This window comes from Pseudopipra pipra, chromosome 9 (assembly GCF_036250125.1).
Source record: "Pseudopipra pipra isolate bDixPip1 chromosome 9, bDixPip1.hap1, whole genome shotgun sequence".
Taxonomy (NCBI): domain Eukaryota; kingdom Metazoa; phylum Chordata; class Aves; order Passeriformes; family Pipridae; genus Pseudopipra; species Pseudopipra pipra.
The window spans coordinates 18,819,621-18,843,695 of NC_087557.1; the positions used below are offsets into that span (position 1 = coordinate 18,819,621).

General features: G+C 41.9%; 2 protein-coding genes across 7 annotated transcripts in view; both read right to left on the minus strand.

Moving 5' to 3' along the window:
* Window positions 1-18,341, minus strand: part of LEPR (leptin receptor) — a 42,743-nt gene extending 24,402 nt beyond the window's left edge. For 4 of the 6 annotated variants that reach the window (XR_010432764.1, XR_010432763.1, XM_064664920.1 and 1 more), the window contains exons 1-2: window positions 2,085-3,211; window positions 1,925-1,983 (exon numbers count right to left, since the gene is read on the minus strand). Coding sequence is in view for 4 of the 6 variants with exons in the window: in XM_064664920.1 (XP_064520990.1) it covers window positions 1,925-1,983; window positions 2,085-2,221 (196 nt within the window). In the remaining 2 variants the exon portion in view is untranslated. The other 2 variants (XM_064664917.1, XM_064664919.1) reach the window with 2 other exon arrangements.
* Window positions 18,342-18,473: 132 nt separating this feature from the next.
* On the minus strand, window positions 18,474-24,000 carry LEPROT (leptin receptor overlapping transcript). The gene is made up of 4 exons (XM_064664951.1): window positions 23,880-24,000; window positions 23,531-23,606; window positions 22,545-22,731; window positions 18,474-21,220 (listed from the first exon to the last, which is right to left on the minus strand). Exons 1-4 carry the CDS (start codon window positions 23,893-23,895, stop codon window positions 21,104-21,106), a joined length of 396 nt encoding a protein of 131 aa, XP_064521021.1. The 5' UTR covers window positions 23,896-24,000; the 3' UTR covers window positions 18,474-21,103.
* Between the last annotated feature and the right edge of the window lie 75 nt (window positions 24,001-24,075).

The window sequence follows — 24,075 nt, forward strand, 5'->3', positions numbered from 1 at the left end:
AATACCAGAGGATAGTGTTACAAGGATGTATGACTGGGTGCATTATCTGGGAAATGAGATGCAGAAAAAAGAAAAATTTTTTCCATCAGATCCTTCAAAATGAAATTGCTCTGACCACATTTGCAGCTCTTGTTGGTAAGTCAGAACTTGAATTCCACTCCCAAGGATTTTGAGAATGATGAGAGTGTGGGTTTTGGAAACAGCTTACTGTAAAACACTATGATTTCAAAGATTAAACCCTAGTTACAGAAAGGCATGTGGGTCATTTGTGCACTTTGCACTTAGCTGTTTGCTCAGTAAGGGCATAAATATTTTAAGCAGTTCATTAGACAGAAATTAATTGATGCTCTATGCTTGCAAGGGCCAAAATAAGAAAAGAACAGAATTTCTCTAGCACTGTTCGATTAATAGCACAGAAACATGAGCTAAACAATATAAAAGTACAAAAGTTTTAAAAAATAGTAGATGCAGTGTGTTATTATGCAGAGTGTTAAAGTGTTTAGTTTTCTCTCTCCACAGATTTTGTGCTGCCACACTCTTGGAGGGCCCTGTTCTTTCCTCCTCTCCCATTTAACAGAGTTTGTGCCTCTGTAAATAGCAGCTTCAACATGCCTCCTGGCTGCATGGGGAGGATGCAGCAGAGCAAACAGACTCTTAGTCCCTAATATATGATTTAAAAAGGACAAACAAGTGCCATGAAGCAGGACAAACAACCAACACACCACTCAATTCACAGCCTGTCAGCTCCCCTTCCAAGGAACAACTTCCCCCTCACATATCACACCCCAAGGGATTAATTAAATCTTATCAAGTCAAAATGTGTGCAGCTCCTTCCCACTTCTTTAGAAATGTAAAAAATAAAGTTAAAATGAGCCAGAAGAAGCCCAGAACAGCAGCATATCTGAGTTAACAGGGCTAAAGATGCCAGCTGTGGTTATCTGCTTATGGTCAACCCATATACACTGATTTTCAGTCATTCCAGGCCATCAGAGAGGACAAACTGCTTGGAAACCTCAGGAAAACTCCCTGAGGCATCCAAGTTTGTCAATTAAAGGTACACAATATGTTCAGATCACATAAAGTATTTAAAAGAATGTCAACAATGCAGTATTTGATACTGAGTGGATAAAAGTACATATATAGCAAGATAAAAAAGATGTATATATATAAAAAACATGTATAAAGAAAAGATACAGAAATCTAATGATTTATTCATCTTTTATAAGGATATAAGATGACACAAATTTTGAGATTAACTTCACTGGATTAAAGTCTTCTTTCTCCCTGAGCATGATCGTCAAGTCTTCAAAAAGTTCTTATTTTAGTAAAAAAATGAGAGGCAAATACCAGCTGTCCCTGAACAGCATCTGCCAATATTGTTACAGACATTTCCCAGTTAGAAAACTGGTTTATTAAATCCAACATTTGCAGTTAGCTGAGCACCCTTTAACAGCCCTGTGCCCATGGAAGCAGGAATGTCAGCCTCCTAAAAAGGCAGAGCTCAGACTCAGTGACACCTCGGCTACACTGAAACTTTGCAGTTCTGGTGGAAAAGGGATCTTTCCTTATGCTTTTGGACCTATTTGGGTAACAAAACAAATCACCCACAAATTTCTCTCTTAGCAAATTCTGACTGGGGCATTTATCTGAATGTCTCTTGACTTATCACATACTTTCTACTGATGTTTCCTGAGCTTAAAAGTCAGTTCACTGCTTTTTTGGGGTAAGAGACACAGGCACAACCCTGAGAGGGTCAACATTTCAATCCCACACAATGACAACATCAGGTTCTTTGTACATTCTAGATGCATGTTGTGATAAGATACTAATCCAGTAGCATGACTTGAGACACCACTGTGAAACAGAAATGTGATTCTCTTTATTCTACACAACTTCCAACAGACTGATCCTTGTAGGAACTTACCCAACAGCACAAGAATGGTCAGAATGATTTGCCAATACATCTTGTTTTGTAGAGCTGATCTGAAAAACACACAGAAAATTAACTGAGAGCTGACAATTATCAGTCTATTATTTCATTAGGGTTTCATTTTGGTGCACTTCAGTTAATTTGACACTCACACCTTTGTAAACAGAATCGCAGAATTCCAGAACGGTTTGGGTTGGAAGGGACCTTGAAGATTATCTCATTCCACCCCCTGCCATGGGCAGGGACACCTTCCACTGGACCAGGGAAAGGAAGAACAGGCCAGAAAGTCATTTGAGGGAAAAAACTTTGCTTAGAATATCAATTATATACCAACACAGCTCTTTCACCATTAGAGCCCTCAATCCTCCAGGCTTTTGCTGATTATTGTTCACCTTCTGGGTTTGGTCTGAAAGGCACTACAAACCCAAACAACCAAAATGTCCAAGGGATACCTAATTTTCCAAGTGCAGCGCAGACAAAAGCACTTGGGCACCCATTTCAACCCTGAAGACTTCACTAAATTTTACAGTACTATTTCAATATTGTTCTTTCATTTCAGATACTTTGTTCTTTTTTATTTTCATCCAATAGCTATATAAATTATGTTAAAATCTAAATATAAGCATTTTTATGCTTAAAGCTCCATAGAAGATATCAGAATAAAACAGAGTTTGGCTGCTGTTGTATTTAACCAGAACTGAGTGATGAGTAAAATCTACAGCTCAAGTCAGACAGCAAATGCCAGGGCAAGAAATTATATTGAGGGAATCCCTCCAAAGTATTCCATTCCTTAAATATTTCTGAGAACAGTTTCCTTGAGAACATCAATGTAGCCAAAAGAGTCAGTGCCAAGGTTATGTAATCCACTGGCCTTCCAGTTTGGGGCTGCATGTACTGTTATATATATATAAATATTATATATATATATGCAGACAACTGACCAGTGAAGTGACAATATTCCAGGATTCTTGTCTCCCCCTTGATTCTTGTCTCCCCCCTCCAGCTGAAGGAGGGGGGAGCCAGAGCTGAGCCATTTCTCCAGCACAGACCATCTGCACTGGGGTCTGCAAGATGACTCAGTCCCATCCACTTTTCTTCCCACTCACCAGGTTATAGTCAGGGTACATTTAAGCTACATTTTCAGCAATTAAAGAGGAAAGCTCAAAGGGTGCTCAGGCACTGGAAGGGGCTGCCCAGGGAGGTGGTGGAGTCCCCATCCCTGGAGGTGTCCAAGGAACAACTGGATGTGGCACTCAGTGCTCTGGGCTGGGTGACAAGGTGGGGATCCATCTTACTTGTGTAAACTTTACAGGGGAATTGGGTAAAAAGAGATATCTACAGATAAATCCCAGGCCAGAATAAATGTATTACTGCACCACAGAGGGCTTCCCAAAATCTTTTCCAGTGAGAATATTGAACTGGCCAGAATTTCTAACTTCACTCTAAGAAAGAATACAAGTTTTACAAGAACAGTTACAGGGAACAGAGAGCTAAATAAGGAGACTTATTAAAACTTGTAACTATAGCTTTATCCCAGAGAGAGTAAGTTAACACAGCAAGAACAAACCATTTTATGCATAACTGGGAAAGTGTTCATAAAAAGGAAGGAATCAGAGTCTGTTTTAACACATATATCTTAAAATACTGTGTTCCAGAACCACTGACTTTGCTGCTGTGTATAAGAAATTTTCCAATTTCTTATGTAAATAGTGTGTTCTTCTCTGTGCCAACCACTGCACAAAACATTTCAGCAAGCAGAGTCCCCGCCTTGACAAAAACACTGGATTAACACCAAAAAGCAGGCAAGGAGAACAGCAACAAAATAAGATCATTTTTCTTTACAGGTCGAGTGAGAAGTCATAGAATCCACTGTCATTTCAACATGGGAAACATTTTCAGCATAGCCTGAAACAAGCAGGACCCACAAACACCTGCACTGGGCACGGAAAATATACTGAAAGTTTTTTTTTCCTTCTGGAGCTGCCTTTTTCTTCAGGTTCTTGTCTCAACAACTCACATTTCTGCATGTCTCCTTTCTGAACCTCAGGAAGAGGGTCGAGGTGAGGAGGGGATTGCAGAACCAGGCAGGTCTACCTGTCCAGTTTGAACTGAGGGTGGCACTGGTGGATCCCTACAACCCATCCCAGACACAGTAGAGCAGCACAGCCCCAACACCACTGAACTCAGCTGTAAAATCCTCACCAACTTTTACAGGGACACAGAGATCACATGAGAAGTGTTGCAATGAGCCAATGATGAATTTCAAAGCCTACAGAAATGTATAGAAACCTAATTTCCAGGATCTCCTATTTTTCCCCAACTAATGTAACATACACATACAGGGTCTAGAGCTCTCTTTTTCTCATTCCCACCCTCCCAAAAACCAACAGCTGACTGTTAATGGCAAACAGGAACATAACACTGCAGTCATACAAACTGTTTTTGCAAGCGCTGCACCACAGCTGTTTTTAAATATTTTAAAAAATCGCTATAAAGCATAAAAATATTTTAGCAATAATGGTCTCTGCATAGCATCTTCTGATCTGCTCTTTAAGGGTGCTGAGGGCTTCCCAGTCTTGTTGATTTGGGCAAGACCCTCCTGGTATGGAATTTCATTGCTCTTGTCTGCCATTGAGTACATCAGATATCATTATTAATAAAGAGTTTGCAGTAAGTGGAACATACAAAGTAGAAATGTGTATGACTTGCACTGAAGAATTTTGCTCTCTAATACTAAAACTTTAACCAAGGCAACCCAAGCTAGGCAAAAGTACAGCTGCAAAATCAGGCCCCAAGAGTGCTGGTGGAGCCTCTCCCCTGAGACTCAATAGTAAAATGTCCCAAACTACAAAGAGTTTCTCCAGATTGTACAATTTCTCTTGTTTGTACCAAAAATACCCGTCACAGATACTCATGCTGCTCACAGGCAGGTTCCCATCACCAGCCCAAGATCCAGCAGCATTTGCTCCTGCATCTTCACTCCACAGCACTGAAGTTTGCACACAGTCACAACACACAATCTGAGAGACTTCACTTTCATAAAAACTTTCCCTCGTGGTTTTTCACATGTATCTGTCTTTTCTTATGTGCTGCTGTAAGCAGAGCTCCTGCGCTTACCTGGCGCTTTGGGGTTATACCACGTTACAGCCACACTTGGTAGCTAAGGGCTCTCATTATAAACTCTGCTTATAAATGCTGTATCACTAATTAAGTTTCCAAAGTGTTCTTCTATGAGAGCGGGCTATCACAGCTCCTGCGGCATCAGGAATTCACAGCCCACATCCACTGAGATTTTTTCTTTTGCTTCGGAATTGAATCTCGGGGAATAGACGGAGGGAAAGGGCCGGTTTGGGTTCACCGTGCCTGCCTCTAAAATCTGGATTCTGCCAGAGGAAGGCAACGCTCCCCCGCCGGCAGCGATCAAGGGTAATCTCAGGGGGATGTTTAGGGAAACAAGAGGGGGAAAAAGTAAATTCACCGACCTGCTCTTCGCTCCCGGAGTCCCGACCGACCGAGCGACAGCCGAAGTGACGCCGCCACCGCTCCGCTGCCCAGCCCCGGCCGGGCGCTCCCCTCAACCCCGATCGCTCAGTGCCAGCTCCCTCGGCCTCCCCCGGCTCCCTTCAGCTTCTCCCTGGTCCCCTCAGCCCAGCTCCCTCAACCTCTCCCAGCCCCGCTCCCTTCAGCCGCCCCGCCTCGCCCGGAGCCCCGCCCGCCCCGCTCCCCCTCACGGCTCCTCACACACACACGGGGGGCCGGGGGAAGGAGCGTCGGGGCTGGCGAAGGGTCTGGAGCACCAGGAGCGGCTGAGGGAGCTGGGGGGGCTCAGGCTGGAGAAAAGGAGGCTCAGGGGGGACCTTCTGGCTCTCTGCAACTCCCCGACAGGAGGGTGGAGCCAGGTGGGGGTCAGGCTCTGCTCCCAGGGAACAAGGGACAGGATGAGAGGAAATGGCCTCAAGGTGTGCCAGGGGAGGGTCAGGTTGGGTATTGCGAAAATTACTGCCCAGGGCAGTGGTGGAGTCCCTGCCGTCTTGATGGGGCCTTGGCAGTACTTGGACTTGGAGCACTTTTCCAACTTAAACCATTCTGTGATTCCCTGAACACCTGTCCCCTTCAGAGCACAGCACTTCACTGAAGAAAATAAAGTTCCAGCCTTCAAAGAGCTGCCAGGCACTGCGGTGGGACATGCATTTTGGCCCTTCTGTACTTCAGTGTTTGTCCTGATGAATAAAGGGTTGATACATGTAAAGCAATACCACGTATTTAACAGGAACTTGCAATTAAAAAACAACACCCAGAAGTTATTTCAAGGAACTTAAAGTCGAGGACTGAGCCCTGCTAGAAAAGACGGACTCAATGATCTTGGAGGTCTTTTCTAACCTTAATGATTCAATGCACCTTTAATCTTTCTTGTGCTCATCCTTTTGGAAAAGACAGCAAGAGTTTAGAACTAGCAAAGCACAGACTGATAAGTCCCAGATGGGTGCAGCTGAGGGGGTTTTTAAACTTTTTTTTCTTTTCAGCAATATTATTTTAAAAGAAATGCAAAACCAGTATCTCTGCTTCATGAGGTATGGAGAAAAATATTTATATTTACCTACTGCAAGCTCTTCTCAAGCAACCAGACTGTAACTATTTTTTGAATGGTGTAAACAGTTCTTGGAACAAAACCACTGCTTGGCTTTAATTTATTTATTGACTTTCTGTAATTCATGATCCATTTCCTCAAAGCAGCATCAGCCAATTTCGCTCCTTGTTAAAATGACCACCATCTCTTAATTGATAAATTCTATTTTTAAAATGTTTCTGTGTTCTAATACCTCAGTTTGGGAAATCTGACCACATACAACTTGTGCCTGAGGTTAGGAAACCACTGAAGTTTTTGTGTCCCAGACTTACACAGCACAAGCAAAAGCTGTCAAAAGCTACCACTAGAAAACCCCTTTTTATTTAGGTTAGAACATCTTAAACATTTCACAGAGCAAGTTTTTTTTCACTTCCCTGTGTACCACAGAGTTCAGTGAACCAGAAAAAAAACCCCTACGCAGCCTCCACTCATGCATATTTATTTATTTTTAAAGGGTTTTTTCCTCCCTTAATATCTAAACTAAATCTTCCTAAAGTTTAATCCTCTTTTCATAGACATAGGAAGACAGGTATTTCCTCGTTTCAGAATTCTTTCATGTGTCTTACATTGTTGTCTCATACCAATCATCCTTTGTGCAAACTTAAGGTCCAGTTCTTTCTGTCTTCATAGATCATCTTTTCTGGAGACCTACTAAGGCTGATCTTATCACTCTTCTACAACTCCCTGACAGGAGGGTAGAGCCAGGTGGGGGTGTAAGTCTATTCATTTAACAAAAATAATCCACCTGTCTGATTTAGAGCAGGATTAATTCCTCCCCAGTATTCAGAAGTTCTCTGTGGACTCGTTTCATGAAAGGACAAAAGGTTTAAGTGTTGCTTTGGCTGGAGAAACTCTCAGAGCACACACCTTTACCTTCCAGGACAGAATCAGTCCTTGTTAGGTGTCCAAACCTTGTTGACAGTGATTCACCTTAGAGGCACAAAGGAACGAATCCCATCATTTAACAGCAGAGGTGCTGCAGCAAGACAGGGATATCAATACATTGACTCACTTTCTGTCATCATCAAGAACAAGGTGTAATATGAGAAGATCTTCTCCTTTTTCTGCCCTTGGGGTTAAATTTAGTATTAATGAAAAACCTGCCTCATATTGCAGAACTGTATTAACCTTAAACCATTTCTCCAGTGAACTTCTTGGTTTAGATACTTTCCAAATTTGCTATGAGGGGACGTTCCCTCTTCCAAAAAGCATGCAGGGATCATAGAATCATGGAATGGTTTGGGTGGGAAGGACCTTAAAGCCCAGTCTGTTCCACCCCTGGCCATGAGCAGGGACACCTTCCACTATTCCAGGTCGCTCCAAGCCCCACCAAACCCGGCCTTGGACACTTCCAGGGATGGGGCAGCCACAGCTGCTCTGGGCAACCTGTGCCAGGGCCTCACCACCCTCACAGCCAAATTCTTTCCCAATATCTCATCTAAACCTACTTTCTTCCAGTGTGAAGCCATTCCCCCTCATCCTGTCACTCCAGGCCCTTGTCAAAATTACTCATCTTTTAAGTAACCAACACAAGTTTATGCCACAGCAAGCCCAGGGAAGTTTTCCAAATGGAAAGGATGAGCATAAAAAGCATAAAACCTTGATATTCATAAAGATATGACTCTTCATTTATGCAGATCTGTAATTACTTTATAATCCAAGTATAATTTGAGAAGGCAGAACTGCCACCCCAGGGAACAGCACTGGGTTGGGAGCTCCACAGCAGCTGCTCATGGAGTGGGAGGAAGGAAGAAAGGGAGGAAAACTTAGTGGCACTAAACACCCTTGGCTTTCCAAGTGTTCCAAGGGACACTTCTCTCCCATTCAGCTGCACCAGTGGAATAGGCAGAAGGAAAATCTAATATTTCACAACATATTCCTAATTCTTTTTATGGTTAGATAGCTCTAGCTGCTAGAAACAAGCTTTCAAAGGAGGCAGAAGGGAATGATCTATAGAAAATTCATTACAGGGGATTTTCATCCCTTTTTAAGCCTTCTCATGGCTGCAGGAGAGGTCCCAGGTAATTAGTGCTGTCACCATTAGTGAGGCCTATTTCCCAAAGGCTGAAGTGTAATTTGGCAAGAAGAAGATGCTGAGTGCATTCAAGGGGGAAATTGCAGCAAAAATACAAGTTGGACAAAAAAAAAGTGGTCCTTCAAGTAGCAGGCTCTGTAGTTTAACTTCCATTTTGACATATCTATTTACTGGGCTTTTAAATAAAAACACCAGTTACTATAGTAACATTTACATCAGAGATTGTACTTCTGCTGCCTCTGAGGTACAGAAAACCCATCTGCTCCATTCACCTTTGTACTTCACTCCTGCAATATTTTAAATGACAATCCTGTTTTCTAATAAACTTTTTTTTCCTAAATATTTTCCTTCTCAGCTTAGAAATTAAAGTACATTTGATCTAATTTTCTTTTAAATGACTAAGCCCTGTGTGTGGGAACATGACTCCTGGTTCCAGGGAGAACAGGATGTAAAAAGAACAGTGGAAGTGTCCAAGGCCAGGCTGGTTGGGGCTTGGAGCGACCTGGTCTAGTGGAAGGTGTCCCTGCCCATGGCAGTGGGTGGAACTGGATGGGCTTTAAGGTTCCTTCCAACCCAAACCAGTCTGCAAGTCTAGGAAATAAGACAAATTTTGCTTTTCTAGTCCTGCTGTAATTTAGTTTTCTCCTGTAGGAATCATGGTAAAATGACAGATTATTATTACTTCCTTGGACAAACAGTCCCCTCCACACCTTTTATTTTAGCCTGTTAGAATGGCAAAGCATCACAGCTCATTCCAAGTTCTCCTCTGCTGCCTCTTCCATTTTTATTCCAGCCTCTTATCAGTATATTTGTTATGAAATGCTTCTGTATCTCTGCTTTATTTCCACCCTTTTGTTTACTTTATGAACCCTACAATAAGTAAACAAGACAGAGCTCCTAATGCTCCTGAGCTTGCAGAGCCCTGGTTTAGTGCTGGAAGACCTACCACACTTTCCATGAGGTTTTCATGGTTAAACTCTGTTCTTACTCTAAAGAAGGAAGGTATTTACATAGCAAAACATGACCCTTTGGGGCAGATGGAGAAATGAAAACACCCAGGGTTCTCAATTCCACTAAACTGAGATCATGCCTGGACCTCACAGGAATTACAGCTGGAAAATACAGGGAGCAGAAGATAACAAAGAGTGAAGGTAACTCAGACACCTCTCCAGTGGGTTGACTTGCTTTTTCCTTCTATTTTTCCTCCTGCTGAACACACACTTAAATCAGATTGTAGTGAAAACCTGCATGGATGGGACTGTGGCACAGCCCAAATGCTGCTGGTCATGGAAAGTTATGCTTTGCTGATGTCATAACCATGAGAAAACCAGGATTTGCTTTTAATTCCAAAGAAGAGCCTTGTTTAGTCTGTTAGCCCTACAATCCCTACCAGGATGAGAGCACCACTCAGACACAGTGAGAAGAAAGTAAATACCACTACTTTTTCCCCAAGGGGGTCGTGGTGGAAATCTATTTGCAGAAGCACTTTCTAAAACCTGGCACCAATCTGAGCTTCTCAAGTGTGTCATCGAGCCCAGAGGAGATGAATTCACAGAACAGAACTGGCAAGAGAGATAAATGGGGGAGAAAATGAGAAGGTATTTTGAATAAATGCCTTCAAGAAAAAAAAACCTAGGCCTTTTAGCAACTTAGATGTTTCTAAACCTGGCAGAAGTTCAGCTTGTGACATTCATGCACTCAGAGAAAAAAACACCCAATAAAATGGTGTAATTCAAACTTTTGTGCTTTTGGCTATGGAAACAGGATTTTACTTCATATCAGTGATGAGTTTCAGTCAACACCAAAAAGAAACTTTAGATACTTCATGCCCATAATATATATAAAACCATGGAATGGTTGGGGGTGGAAGAGACCTTAAAGATCATCTACTTGATGGAAAAAAGCCACCATTTTTTCATGAAAACTGGTGAACTTAAGAGAATGGGGACAAGGATCCTCATCTACCTAGTCCAGCCACTCTAAAAGGGAAAAAAATCCTAAATAAGAGAACATCACACATCTTTCATGGTTGTTTTCAGATGCATTGTTCTTCTCTAAAATCAGATCATTTTACCTAAAAATGAAGCAAAGTCCTACCATAGTGTGCCCAGTTTTCAGCTACTACTAACCACAAGTTTAGGCACTAATTTTAGGTAATTCAGCATCAACCCTGGAGAATCTGGGTTTCAGTCTCCAAAATCTTGGCAGTATTTCATCCCTAATAAGATGCACTGTGATCAAGACCTATTAGAAAGCACATCTTACACACATCCCAAAACCAGATGCACTGCAGTGATGAGACATCATGTGCAGCAGCAAAGACACTTCTGTCTCAGTAACTTCTCAGAGCCAGATCCCAATTTCAAAACATCAGGGAATATTCCAACGCAAGTGGCCAATTGTTTTGGAAGGAAATCAGAAAAACAGAGTGGGGAAAAAAGGTGGGGAATGGCTGGATCCATATGGTGAGATGTTGACATTCTGCATGACTTATTTTCTGGACAAACAGTAATGCGTGAGAAGGAACAGCATGGGAGAAAAGTAAAAGGTTATAGAGTGTGTGGTGAGAAAACAGGAAAAAATGGGTTAGGAAGGGGCAGATATGGGAAAAGGCAAGAACAACAAGCAAATGGACCCTGCCAGGGTGGAAATGATGTGTCCAGATAGTGCTGGCACAGAAGAAGTGTGACCAAAGGGATGATCATGGGATTCCGACAGGAGGGAAAGGGTCAACAGGGACAGAGTCCCCACGAAAGAGGGGTGAAGTCCCTGTGGAGAGGATGGTGCTGCCAGCAGGATGGGTGCCAGACCCTCAGGCTTAGGGGCTGGTGAGAGCACTTGGACACTGGATTTTGAAAATATTGCCCTCTCCTTGGCAGAGAAATGGGAGCAGTAAGGCAGGGGCACCACACTCAAGTAATGCCTGGGACAGCTGCTCCCTGTTATAACAGCCTCAGTTTTTGGTGCCATGTGGATTAGCCTGGGAGTAGCACATGGAGAAGGTGTTCTGTATGGCTTAATTCCCACATGAATTCCCCATGGGAAACGACTCCTCAGACAGTCCCACCCCCCTTTGCCTCATGCTCCTGCACAAGCAGGTGAAGGCTAAGTCAGTGCTGATGTTGGAGGAGGTGAGAAGAACAAGCAGGGAAGGGATCAGCTCTGTCACTCTGGGTTCTTTGGCAAGGACGCCACCAAACACCAGACCTTTGAAGTCTGGCTCTCAAGGGGAGCAGACACAAATTTCAGTCCTTCCACACACACAAACGCCCTGCTGGATGCAGAACTTTCATTTCACCTCAAGACTAGACAAGAGCAGAAACGATTCAGAACATACTCCAGTCTTTCACTCATATCCCAGGCCTTGCACTCTGTTTAAAATGTCACAGTTTTGTACATTTACAGATACTCTCCATGTCCAAACATGAAGAGTCTCCCTTATTGATTAGGTATTTGAGCCAAAACGTCTCCACTTGAAGAGTGTCAAACACAAATCTGATTACTCTGTTCAGACAGGCTTTCCCTTCAGAAAGGGAATCTGGCGTTATTCCATCATGGATCTGGCCACAGGATATCTGAATGGCTACTAATAATATGGCACCCATGAACTAATAATATGGTACCCATGAAAAACCCAGCTAAGCATCAGTTTTCCCCCCTCCACATACTCACTTTTTACTCCCTCAATTCCAGTTTCTTTGTATGTGGCTTAAAGGAGAAAAAAATTACTATCAAACATGATTCATAAAAGTAACTCCAAAAGGTTTCATTTTGGGTCAGAAGTTTTGATGTCTAAATGGGAACAAAATAGACTAAATCCTGCTCCAAATAAAAATACAGCCACAAGGAATGACCTATTACTGCAATTTGAAAGGTAACTGTTATCAACTTAACATGATTACTTAAAGTGCTACAGGAAAACAGGCACTGACTGACCCTCAAAACAAGTTTACCCACAAAATTCCTCATTACCTGCCTACTGCAGACCAGAAAATGCAATTATCTCCAGTAACCTGTACCACCTCACACAAAACTGAGAAGAGCTGGGTACAATAACATCAGGCACTGCAATATCAGACAGACAGGTGGAAGAATGATGGTTTTACCCTTTGATTTACTCACACAAAGCCTTCTGCAGAGAATCATAAAGTTCAGGATCTGTTTGTAAATGATCCCCCAAAATTGGCTTTATTTCTGTTTTAGGTGTAATTATTCTCGTCACTAAAGGAAAAGGAGGGTGCAGAGGGATCAGTGCTGTCATTAACTGTGACTTCCATCACTTGTCAGAATCAATCACTGTATGAACAGAAGATGAAACTAAAATTCAACTAACTGGGCCATTTTCCAAGGTACACAAATTTTGAGAAACTGTTTTTGAACAAACCCTTCCAGAGCACTTACTTTCAAGAATTAATAAGCAGACTTTAGGGTTTTATATTTAATAACAATTGTTCTACCCTGTACAGAGCTTAAGACACAACTGAGAGTTTCTATTTAAAACAGAACATTAAAAACCATCCAAATATGCCAAATCAGAGCTAGGGGAAAAGTTTAAAACTCTTTTAAAAATTAACAGAGCCTTTAAGATTTAGCACAAGGAACTCACTGTGTAGTTCAGGATTGACTGATTTATCGATGCTGGAGTCCTCTCACTAATCATGATCAATCTACCACTATCAGTTAGTCCAATTCAACCCTCAAACAACTGATTTCCAAGAGCAAAGTTTTTCTGTAAGATATTCTGGTTTTTTCAGTCTTTTAGGTGAATTGCTGCAGGAAAACAGAATTTTCTGTTTAATGTAGACACAATGATTTTTAGTCAGATATTTTGTTCCATGTTCACATCTGAGCAGGATCTCAGACAGAATTCACTGAAACCACCAGGAGGCTTTTTGCTGATTTTTAGGGGATTTGGGGTTAAGCTTTTAAGTGAAGATAAATGGTGAATTTTTAACATTTTTCTCTACACAGGGGCAAATCAGGGATATAATCCAGATGCTTCTGCTGTGACAGTTGCACTGGGAGATGAATGAGATGCATCCTGGTGTGTGATTACTGGCCTTATCTAGTAATGCTGGATTTGTATCAGAATTAATACACAATGTCAAAAGGCACATTCCTTAAGAGCATGTGCCAATTCCTCAGGAAATAAGGACTCAATCTCAAGGCTGTCCATACACCTGTTCTCCTTAGGCTCTGGATAATCCTCACTACACTCCAAGGTGGAACGAATTTGTCCTTCCAGCCAAGCCCTCTGCTTTCACTTGTGCGTTTGACAGAAAAGTGGCTACAAACAACACAATTCTGCATCCAGCACCTCAACACAACCCCAAATTCAAGGCCAAGCCTCCCCCTTGGATGAGAGATTAAGTTTTAACAGTTAGGCAGTGCTGTGGTTATAAAATGCAAACTCAAATTTATCCTTAAACCAGGTTGTGTTAAAAAAAACCCAAACCAACAAACCAACATATAAAAGAAGCACTTACTTATATGCTGCTATAGGTTGTGGCTGTCCCATCCCTTGAAGTGTTCAAGGCCAGGTTGGAACAACCTGGTCTAATGGAAGGTGTCCCTGCCCATGGCAGGGGTGGAATGAGATGAGCTTCAAGGTCCCTGCCAACCCAAACCATTCTGGGATTCTATGATACAAAAAAGTCCTGATTTTAACAGCAAAGACACCAAAAGGCAAAGGAGGACATGGCAATCAAGACAAGAGTACTCCAAAGGAGGAAATGGAATTGCCCAACTCCCTGGTTAAGGAAACTCATCTCAGAGGGGTTTCTTGATGCAGCTGAGGAAGTCAGTCCTTACAGAAGAACACTGAATATTTTGAGGCTCTTTTTGTTAAAAACCAGTTTTAAGTAATTAGAAACTGGAAGTCAGTCATCAATTCCAATCCAGAACTAATGAGGATTTTATGACATAGTTCTTTCTAAATTGCCACTTGCCCTCCCCTCCTTCCGCCTCATTAATACCATCCAGAAATCACTGTTTGTGAGTTCTGAATGCAGGGCTGGCCTTTGGCTCAGCTCCTCTTGACACCCAGAGGTAACAACAGCTCAGTCTCATCAGGGCAGGGAAGCTGGGATGGTGGAATTACTGACTGGCAGAGCTTAAAATTAACTCTCCTATTCCGGAGGACCTGGGAAGTGACAACCAGTTGCTTTGGGTTGGTTTTTGGTGGAACTAGCTAAAGGAGGAGCAGGGAGGGGACCCTTAGGCCCTACTGTAGCCAGGGTTTGTTCAGGGATCTGAGGGTTCCAAGGGCAACCCCAAGAGTTCAGGTGAGGGCTGGAGTCAGGGCAGAGCTGCAGCTCAACACTTGGAGCTGGGACCTTCTGTGCTTCCCTTGCAGGGCTAAAACTACTAAAAGGAGATGAAGAGAACAGAGCTATGATGGGGCACAACACTTTAAAAGAAGACAGGGACAAAGATACCTGTGTTGATCTTTAGGTGACCAAAGGGAGTTGAATAATCCCAACCCTGAGGATATTTGCTGAATCCTAATTAACTTTGCACATTCATCACTTCTGAGACTCCCAAAGGCTGTGCATTTTGAAATTATTTCTAATGATTATCTGTCCAGCTATTACGAGATCCTTGAAAACTAAGATATTTTCTGCTGTAGATTTTAATTAAACAGTAAAATATTTGTTAGAAATACAATCTTCTTTGAAGGAATGGGGAGAAAAGAGAGCATGTTCTGGACTGGCTACAGTTTCTATTACCTGACTCAAAAGGTAAAATTTACTTCCTGTATGCATGAAAAATATGCTGTATTTCTTAATATTTTAAAATGAAACTAAGAGCAGAGTTCTCTTTTGGGACTTATTCCATGGGAAATGGTTTTATCATTATGCAGTTGTTTGAAACATCTTAACGTCTCCTTGCAATCACTATTTAGTGATAAAAAAACTGGCCACACAGGGTGACACTGAGTTGTGTTACTGGAAACAAGGACAAGCTGTTAAATCCTCTCCTGGGTGAAGTGTCCTGTGTTTAAGATAGGGATTTGTGTATCCAACATCCTGTGAGACACAGCCAGGAGATCCCCAGACAAGAGGGCCAGTGTGTCCCACAGTGACTCATGAGCACACTCAGATTGTCCTCACACATTACAGGGTTCAGCACACAACTGGATTAGGCCTTTCATCCCTCCTTCCCCACCCCAGTGATCCCAAATTCCCATCAACTTCCAAACTCGATCAGCAGCCATCGCAACAACTATTGCAGCTTTTGTTTCTGTGTGGTAGAAAGGCTTTTTTTTTCCTTTTAAAGATGGAAAACCAGTAACAAAAGCTCCTGTTATATTGGGATGCCCAATATGACCCAGGCTTGGGCACAACAAAATGAGGAACAAAATCCCAAGCCCAGATCAAACAGTCCCAACAAAGGGTAAGCAAGACATACAAATGTCACCATCAATCCTCCTGTTCCAAGCATATGCTTTGTAAGGCACAATAAATACAGTTTAACTTGTTCCCAAATCCTCAAGCAAACAAAAACATCCAAGCAGCAGCTGTCAGTTATTCATATTGACCAAGAAAATGAAAGCACCAGTCAGTATAGTGGAAAATGAAGCTCAAAGCAGGTGATAAAAATCAAAATTCGCTGGCATTGAGAGCCTCAGCTGAACTCTTGAATCTACCAGATGCTAACACCCCTGCTTTTGTCTCAGCACTCCATTTAAAGATTTCAGATTAACTCTACGAAACTTGAGCATGAATATGATTTCTGGGGTTTTGTGCACGTGGTTTGTCTTTTTAACTCCACAAAAGTGAGTAGTTAATTTTATCAGCATTCTCCAGGAAAACATGTAATTGAAAATACAATATAACACAGGCAGTGAATGCCAGTTTAGCTGTCAGCAAGCAAAAAACTAAGAAGATCTCAGGGTTTCAGAGCACCACAGCTGGGAGCACTGCTGGAACTACATATTTGAAATTCCCCATTTCAACAGACAGCCCTGTTCTAAGTATTCCACAGTAAGGTCTTCCCTATATCCAACCATCCAAAAGCAAGGCTGTTCTATGTGTAATTTTGCACAATTATGTTCAATACACATAAATTTCTCTATTAAACAAAGCCATGGGTTGAGTCTCAGTTCGAAGACAATCTTCTTCCTATTCCCCAACAATTTTCTGGGAGAAAACAGGTATGTTTTTAGAATTCCTCTCCTCTCCCCAGCAGTATCTACACTTCCAGGTGTTTAGGGCCAGTGGGAAGAGTCTCCTGCACACGGAGACAAGGAATGATCATCCTCCTGGGAGAGGAAGCAGGGACCAACCAACCAGTCCATTAGAAAGAGAAGTATCCAGACTATTTGTTACAATCTAGAATTAGTCTACAGGAAGTAAAATTCCCCCCCCCCCCCAAAAGCAGAAAACCTCCTGCTGAAATACTGGTCATGGGGAATAAACAACTGTGACCCATTTTTTAATATAACCCAGAAACAGCTCAAACAAACCTCAGCATAAAGGACAAAAGCAAAACAATAAGACAAGATAAATACAAGGACAAGGCATTGGAGAAAATGTTTCTCTAAGAGTGTCCCAGCTGATCTTTAAAATTTAATCACAATTCACCAGCCAGAGCTTCCTTACCTATTTTATTGGGAGACACTTCCCTGTAAAGCCCTCCAGTACACACTGGTCATGTATTGCAGGGGCCACTTAAACAAATCATTAGTACCTGGTGAGCATCTGGCTTAATGAAATAGTCTGTTCATCCGTTATCAGAGACTAGAAACAATCCCTGCAGAGTGAAAGATGTAGGATCTTAGAAGTCCTGCTGTGTTAAGGATTGAGATCAGGGTTAGAGATCATTTTAGAGCTTTACATCGTTGTCAGTTTAACAATACAATTTGATATGTGGTTTACCAGGACAGTTTGTTTGGGTAACTCCTGGGTATTAATGAGTTTACATTCATTTTATGGGATTGAAGTCTGTTTAAAGGGTTTAGGAAGTTACCTGAGGTCATAACAACTAGTTAGGAAGGTTACCAGCTTTCTTAGAGGAACGAAGAGCCTTCAAAACCAGTGCCAGCCTGACCAGCACCCCCTTATACAGTTTTTTCCCTTCAGCTAAACATATGTTTTCAATAAACATCTCTGTTAAGTACAAAAACAAGCAGCTACAACAAGGGTGGGAGGGATAGGAAATAAAAGTTACACCACAAAGATAATACTCACAAATCCAGCAGCAGGTTAAATAAGGGAGCTCAGGAACCAAGCCTAGAGCCTGAAGTGACTCTCTGTGCCAAACGTGAGCTGGGCAGTTCAGAACAGTATTCCCAGACATTCCTTTTCCAAACCAGGACCAATCCAGCAGCTTGCTGATGTGAAAAACAATACACTCACCTTCTCCAAAGCCTGGTTGCTCGAGGTACTGCTGGGAACAGAAAGCTCCAGCTATTGAGAACAGACACAGCCTTCTCCTGATGGTGGGGACCTCAGAAACTGATGAAAAACTGAGCAAGCTCCACCTTCACAAGCTCTGGTGGGATCAAAATCACCCAATTTAATATATTCACCACCTTAATTGCAGGAGAACTGACCTGGAAATGAAAGAGAGCTTTGATGCCCTCTGCATCCCTGCATACCAGTGCTGGCAGGGTCCAGACTGGAAAGTGGAAGAGGTCAAGTACTACCTTACATCCCATGTTTTTTATGGAAGGCTTTTAAAAAACTCACAGATTTACCATGTAGTAAGAGATAAGTGATGATAATTTACCTGCATATTTAAATAGAGCCTCTACAACACATCCTACAGTAATTCCACCTTCATGGCTTCTGAAGTTTGTCACTTATACCATCAGGAAAGCACCACTGGATACATTTTATCTTTCTGCTCACCTCTTGAAATTTAAGACAGACAAACACTTAAGCATCAGATATGTTTATTAGACAACTCGAAAAGTCAGTTTTATTAGACAACTCAAAAAGAAAAGTAGAATGTATTTTAATGTCCATGTTTTAATACTTCATGATCTCAAGAACGTGGCAATCACAGAAGATAAAAACAGTGTTTACAAAAGTTCCAAAAGCTGCACTGCATTCCCAGCTACAGGAAACAGGATTAGAGGACAAGGAAGCTTTATAAAATGCAGCCACAGATTTTCAGCTCATTATGAAACACAGTGATATAGCCATGGATACACATTCACAAAAAAATCGGCACAGTATGGAAATTAAGGCACTTTGGATACATAGTATTCACTTCCAAATAGGAAAACAATTTCAGAGAAACCACAGTAAATTGCTACTGGAGGATGGTGACAGTATGCCCAGTACAGACCAGCAGAGCACCAGGGTTGGGTGAGTGAGTGAAGTTCTGGTTAAAAAAAAAAAAAGCAATGAAATATTTTTTTTTTTTACCCTATTTGATTCAAGCAAATTTACTCTTACAGAGGCCAAGGAAGATTTCCATGATTTAAACACTGATAAAAACAATTTTAAATGTAAGAAGTCCATGTGAAAACTGCATGAAGTTCACATTAAGGATTAGTGCATGTAACTGTTTCAAAAAGAATAAAAATAAAAAGCAATGGCCTTCTCCATTCAGCCTTCACCTGCTGTTTCATGAGGTCCCCACCAACCCCAGCCAGACCAAGGGAATACAGTACAGCAGGATAATTTGGCAAAAAGCAATTTCTCTTCAGAGCTGCACTTTCTGCTCCTCCTGTTCAGTTCAGATTGTCCCTGTTTCCTTCCTGTGCCCCCCTGTGCCACCAGCACACTGATATTTAAGACATCTACAACACATTCCACAAATAATCATTCTCTAATTGAAAGAAAAAATCATCTCAGCTGGTTTTCCCCCCCACTGTGAAAGCAAAACTTAGTAATTGAGTAGTTTTGCAGCCTTTGGTAGGTAAATGCTAAGGAGTAAAACCACTCCAAAGTTCAACTCTAATCCACCAGGAGTTAAATAGAATTGTTAGCAATGGCATTGGGCATTTATAGGATCAGGCACTTAAATTGGGTATTATTGTTGCTGTTTCACTTCATTAATTTGAGCAAAAAATGCCATTTTATAGGAAAAAAAGGTAACTTCTTCAAAAATCAAAGCAGGGCTTAGACATGGAAATGATGTTTACTCCAAAGAACTTGGCTTTTAATTAGGCCAAATAATTCCCATGGGAGTAGGGTCCAGCAGATTTCCTCCAGAGCCAGGAAGAAGACACTAAGATATATCTGGACAAGTATATCCTGCTATATCTCCAATGTACCATTAACATCCAGGAGAAACTGTCCTTTCATGTTAATTCTTCTTTTACCAGAACAACAGCCTGGACACCCTTCAGTATAAAACACAGCATTCCCCAGCACTGAACTGTTCCCCTCACACACAGCTGATATTTCAATTTAGAACATGGAATTAACCTTCCTGAAACCTGATTTTCCATTCCTACTTGAGCCATATTCCAGTACTTGGACCACAGAATGATTTCTGTCCCCAGTATCTGAGTGTTCACAGAAAATCCATCCATTTTGAACCTTTGCTCTGGGTTGTATCAAAATCTATTCTCACAAAACTACAGTAATAAAACTTACTTTTCTAAGTGTGATGATGTGACTCTTTATCAGCATAAAGCTATTTGAAAATATAGTGTTTTATGTAACAATCATTTTTTTTACAGACAAAAAAATAGTAATTGAATAAGTCTGTTTTAAAAGCAATGAGAAGAAGTCCTACTCAGAACACTCAATTCTTTGCAATTCAGGCATTTCACACATAAAAATAAAGAACTGAACACAAGATTGTAATTTTAAGTGTCCTGAGAGCAGTTTCTCCTTTTGTGAACCTTCATAAGAGAAGTAATGTCAGCTCTGAGCGCTAAAATATATTGTTCCCCAAATATATCCCCATTTGTTACGCTGAATAGGGACACAGAGTATCTTGGTGGGGAGAAAAATATCTTTTAAATAAACATCACAAATGGAAAGAAGGATTTTTAACCAGGGTTATTTCCTTTTGCTTTCATTAGGTAGTAAGAGAGTTGGCATAACTTATGTTTCATTTAATGTTATCAAGACAAAAACCAAAATTACAATCCATCAGATGAAATTAAATATTAACTCATCCCTAATCGAGGCAGAAAGATTGATCAAGTTGAACAGTATCAATTAGGATAATCTTTATACTGTTCTACTTTGATTACATGGTTCAAAACCCAACAGGAATGTTGACCAGTGTCACATGTATCAATGTGATATCAGTTAATACCAATTAACCCAAAAGTTAATGCATTGATAGTGAAAAAACAGGTAAAACTCCTTGTTTTGTAAACTTAGAGGACAAATTTGTGATAGTAATTCCAGATTTGACTGAATACTTTAAGCCAACTGTCACCACTGTCCCTTTGGCTGAAGTGCATCATAAAAAAGCACATTATGGACTGATAAAGCTACATGTTTATGCACCACATGTTATAATATCTATACATTTACACAGAGTATGGTAAGAAAGGCTGTAAAATAGCAAATGTTACCAGCACCAGAGTGAAGTCCTACCACTGCTCCCAGCTAAAGTCATCTCCTCTCCCAAACACAAGGAAAAAGCCTAAAATAGTAAGGAAAATGACTGCATTGCCAGCCAGCACCAGGCCACAGGCTCCCCATTTGATCTGAAATGCAAGGAAATGGAACAATCAAAGCAAATCAAAGTCCAGGGCAGATATTTCTATGCATTAGAGAAACTAAAAACACTACAGGAAGGTGCTAAAAGCATACAGAAAAAGACAAATAATAAATAATTCAATTTATGTGGCTAATTATTCAATTAGCAGCCACTCATACTGCTAATACAACACTTCAACAGGCTAATGCTATGATGCAGAACAAAATAAAAATAATAAAATAATAATGAAAATCATATAAATATATAAATAATATAAATAATCTATACATAATATAAATAATATAAAAATACAAATATAATAAAGTAAAATAACTAAAATAATTTTAAAAATAATAATAAAAAACCACTTGCCATAGAGATCATTAAAACATACCTAAATCAGAGAGAAATGTTATGAAATTAGTGCTCTCCTTTAATTGCCATGCAATAAAATAAAAGATCTCCTTTCAAATAACTAACAAGCATTAAAAAAATGGTCTTAAAAGTAAATAGCCTTTCTTTTAACAATTTGTCCAACTGATTTTACTCAAATAAGCAACATTTAACACTAAAAGGTACAGCTGTGAATTAGAGTTCCCTCTCGTGGTCATTCTGCTTCTATCTGGCAGCTCCTGCTGCCAGATCCACAATTTCAAAAGTGTCAGGGAAATTGGACATTAAAAATAAACTCAAACTCAGCGTACAAGTTTCAAGAAAAACTCAAAGACTGAAGGGGAAAAACAACACAACAAAAAAGTCACTGGGTAGTTTGGGAGATGGGACAAAGGAATTCTTTGCCTGGCAAATAAATGTGACAAAAATCTCACTCCTGAAGAGCAGCTCAGAAAGCAAAGAGAACAGGAGTTAAGTAGAGTTTCCTCAGACTCTGAGGGGACAAAGCAAGAGCTTGGGAAATGCTTTGAAAACTAGGAAGGGCAGTTCTGGAAGTTTGGCCTTTTATCTTTTAACTGACAATGGACTCCAGTCACCGAGTTTTCAGCATCCTAAATGGAGAAAGCAGACATTCCAAGACAAAAATAAGGAAGCTGGTGCAAAGGGTCATGAGATACAGAGGCATGAGATGGAAGAGGAGATGTTATCTTGTATTAGACCAAAACGGATCCAGGGCAAAGAAAAACAGCTAAAAAATTTTCAGTCATGCAAGTCCTTCATTCGGGTCAAAAAGCAGCACTGACACAACTTCAGCAGATTGTTTTCATCTGGAGACATCAAGTAATAAAATTAAAGACAGGATTTACAGGCAGCAACAGTGCATTTAAAGATTATTCTCAGCAACTGGTGTCTAAAAATAAAAATTAGCAAGAACTTACTGCTTCAACCCGTGCAAGGATTATTGGAAATCCAAAAGCTGAGACAACAATTCCTGTGGTGAAGAAATAGGCCAGTTCTCTGCAGGCACTGCTGGCAGCATCACTGTCATCACTCACTCTTCTGGCAATGAAGTGGGGAATGGGGCAGATGAAGTAAAATATCAACACAAACAGAGGCCAGTACACACTGGGAAGGGGGAAAAAGGAAATGTATAATCAGTTAAATGGATGCTTCAGTCAGAAAAATTATTGCAATAGCTCTAATCCCACTTTATAGTTTGAAAAGGGGATCACCCACAAGATTTCACCCAAAAAGTGGCAATCCCACCTCACTTTCCCTGGCACAAGCACTCACAGAGCAGAAACCACCCCTCTCACACGACCAAGTGTTAATTTGTTTGACATTTGCATCACTTTGCTGATTCAAGCCTCACCACAGAGGGAAGAGGAAGGTGAGCAGGATAGGAGCAGCCTTCCCAAATTAGAGGGATAACCCAACTGGCTGAAGGCACACCCCGGCACTCCCATCTCTGTGTCAGGGCTCCCAGGAGCCTCCTCTGCGTTTTCAAGTGTTACAGACACAGAATCACAGAATTCTAGAACAGTTTGGGTTGGAAAAGACTCAAAAGCTCATCTAGTTCCAACCTCCATGGGCGGGGACATCCCAACTGGAGCCTTGTGGGAGGATGGTTTAGAAAAACAGAAAATTAAGGGAAAGGACTGTGCGAGGTTAAAAATCGCTGTTTAGCAACCTGGCACCGCGTTTCCAGAGACAGCACAGAGCTGTCTGCAATAATTTTTTTTTTTAATGGAAGTGCAAATATCGGCTAAGGAAGTGGCCTTTAATAACAACAAACCGCCACGTGTCAAGAGCCAGGAAGTGGCGGACTGCTGGAAGAGCCAAACAGCTCAGTTAAACGAGAGTAACATCTCAATTAATAGATTCGAAGCAGGAGAAACTTTGGGAAGTCAGCCGGCCCGCTCACCCGTAGTACTCCAGGGCGCAGCCCAGCATGAGGAACGTCAGCCCGATGGCTCCGCTGAAGGACAGGGCCACGAGAGCTGCAACGGTACAGGGCGGGCGGTGAGGCGGCGGCCGGGCATCCCCCCCGGGGACCGGGCATCTTCCCCCCGGGGACCGGGTACCACCTCAGCGGGGACGGGCATCCCTCCCGCGGGACCGGGTACCACCTCACAGGGGACCGGGAACCGCCTCCCCGGGGACCGGGCATCCCTTCCCGCATTCCCGGCCGCCAGCTCCCGCGCTGAGGCGATGCGTGGACGCTCCCTGAGCGGGAAGCCTTGGGAAGGAGGGAGGGAAGAAGCTCTCGGTACCTTTGACGCCCGCCATGTCCGGCCTCCGGAGGTGACTTCCGCCTTCTGGCCACGCCCCCGTCACGTGACCGCCGCGTTAACCAGGCGGAGGGGCGGGGCAAGAAGTTCCCGCCCTCGCGACAAGGGGCGGGGTCTGCTGAGGGAGCGGCCCCTGCGAGGGGCTTAGAGGAGAGCGGCCCTTTTGATACAGATTTTT

Bases quoted from the DNA above. Each gene is read 5' to 3' on its own strand.
- LEPROT (XM_064664951.1), bottom strand. The intron at 22,732-23,530 runs GTGAGCGGGCCG...CCCCCTTCCCAG, and splicing joins TGCGCCCTGGAGTACTACGG to TGTGTACTGGCCTCTGTTTG. The intron at 21,221-22,544 runs GTAAGTTCTTGC...CTTGCATTTCAG, and splicing joins TCCTTGCACGGGTTGAAGCA to ATCAAATGGGGAGCCTGTGG.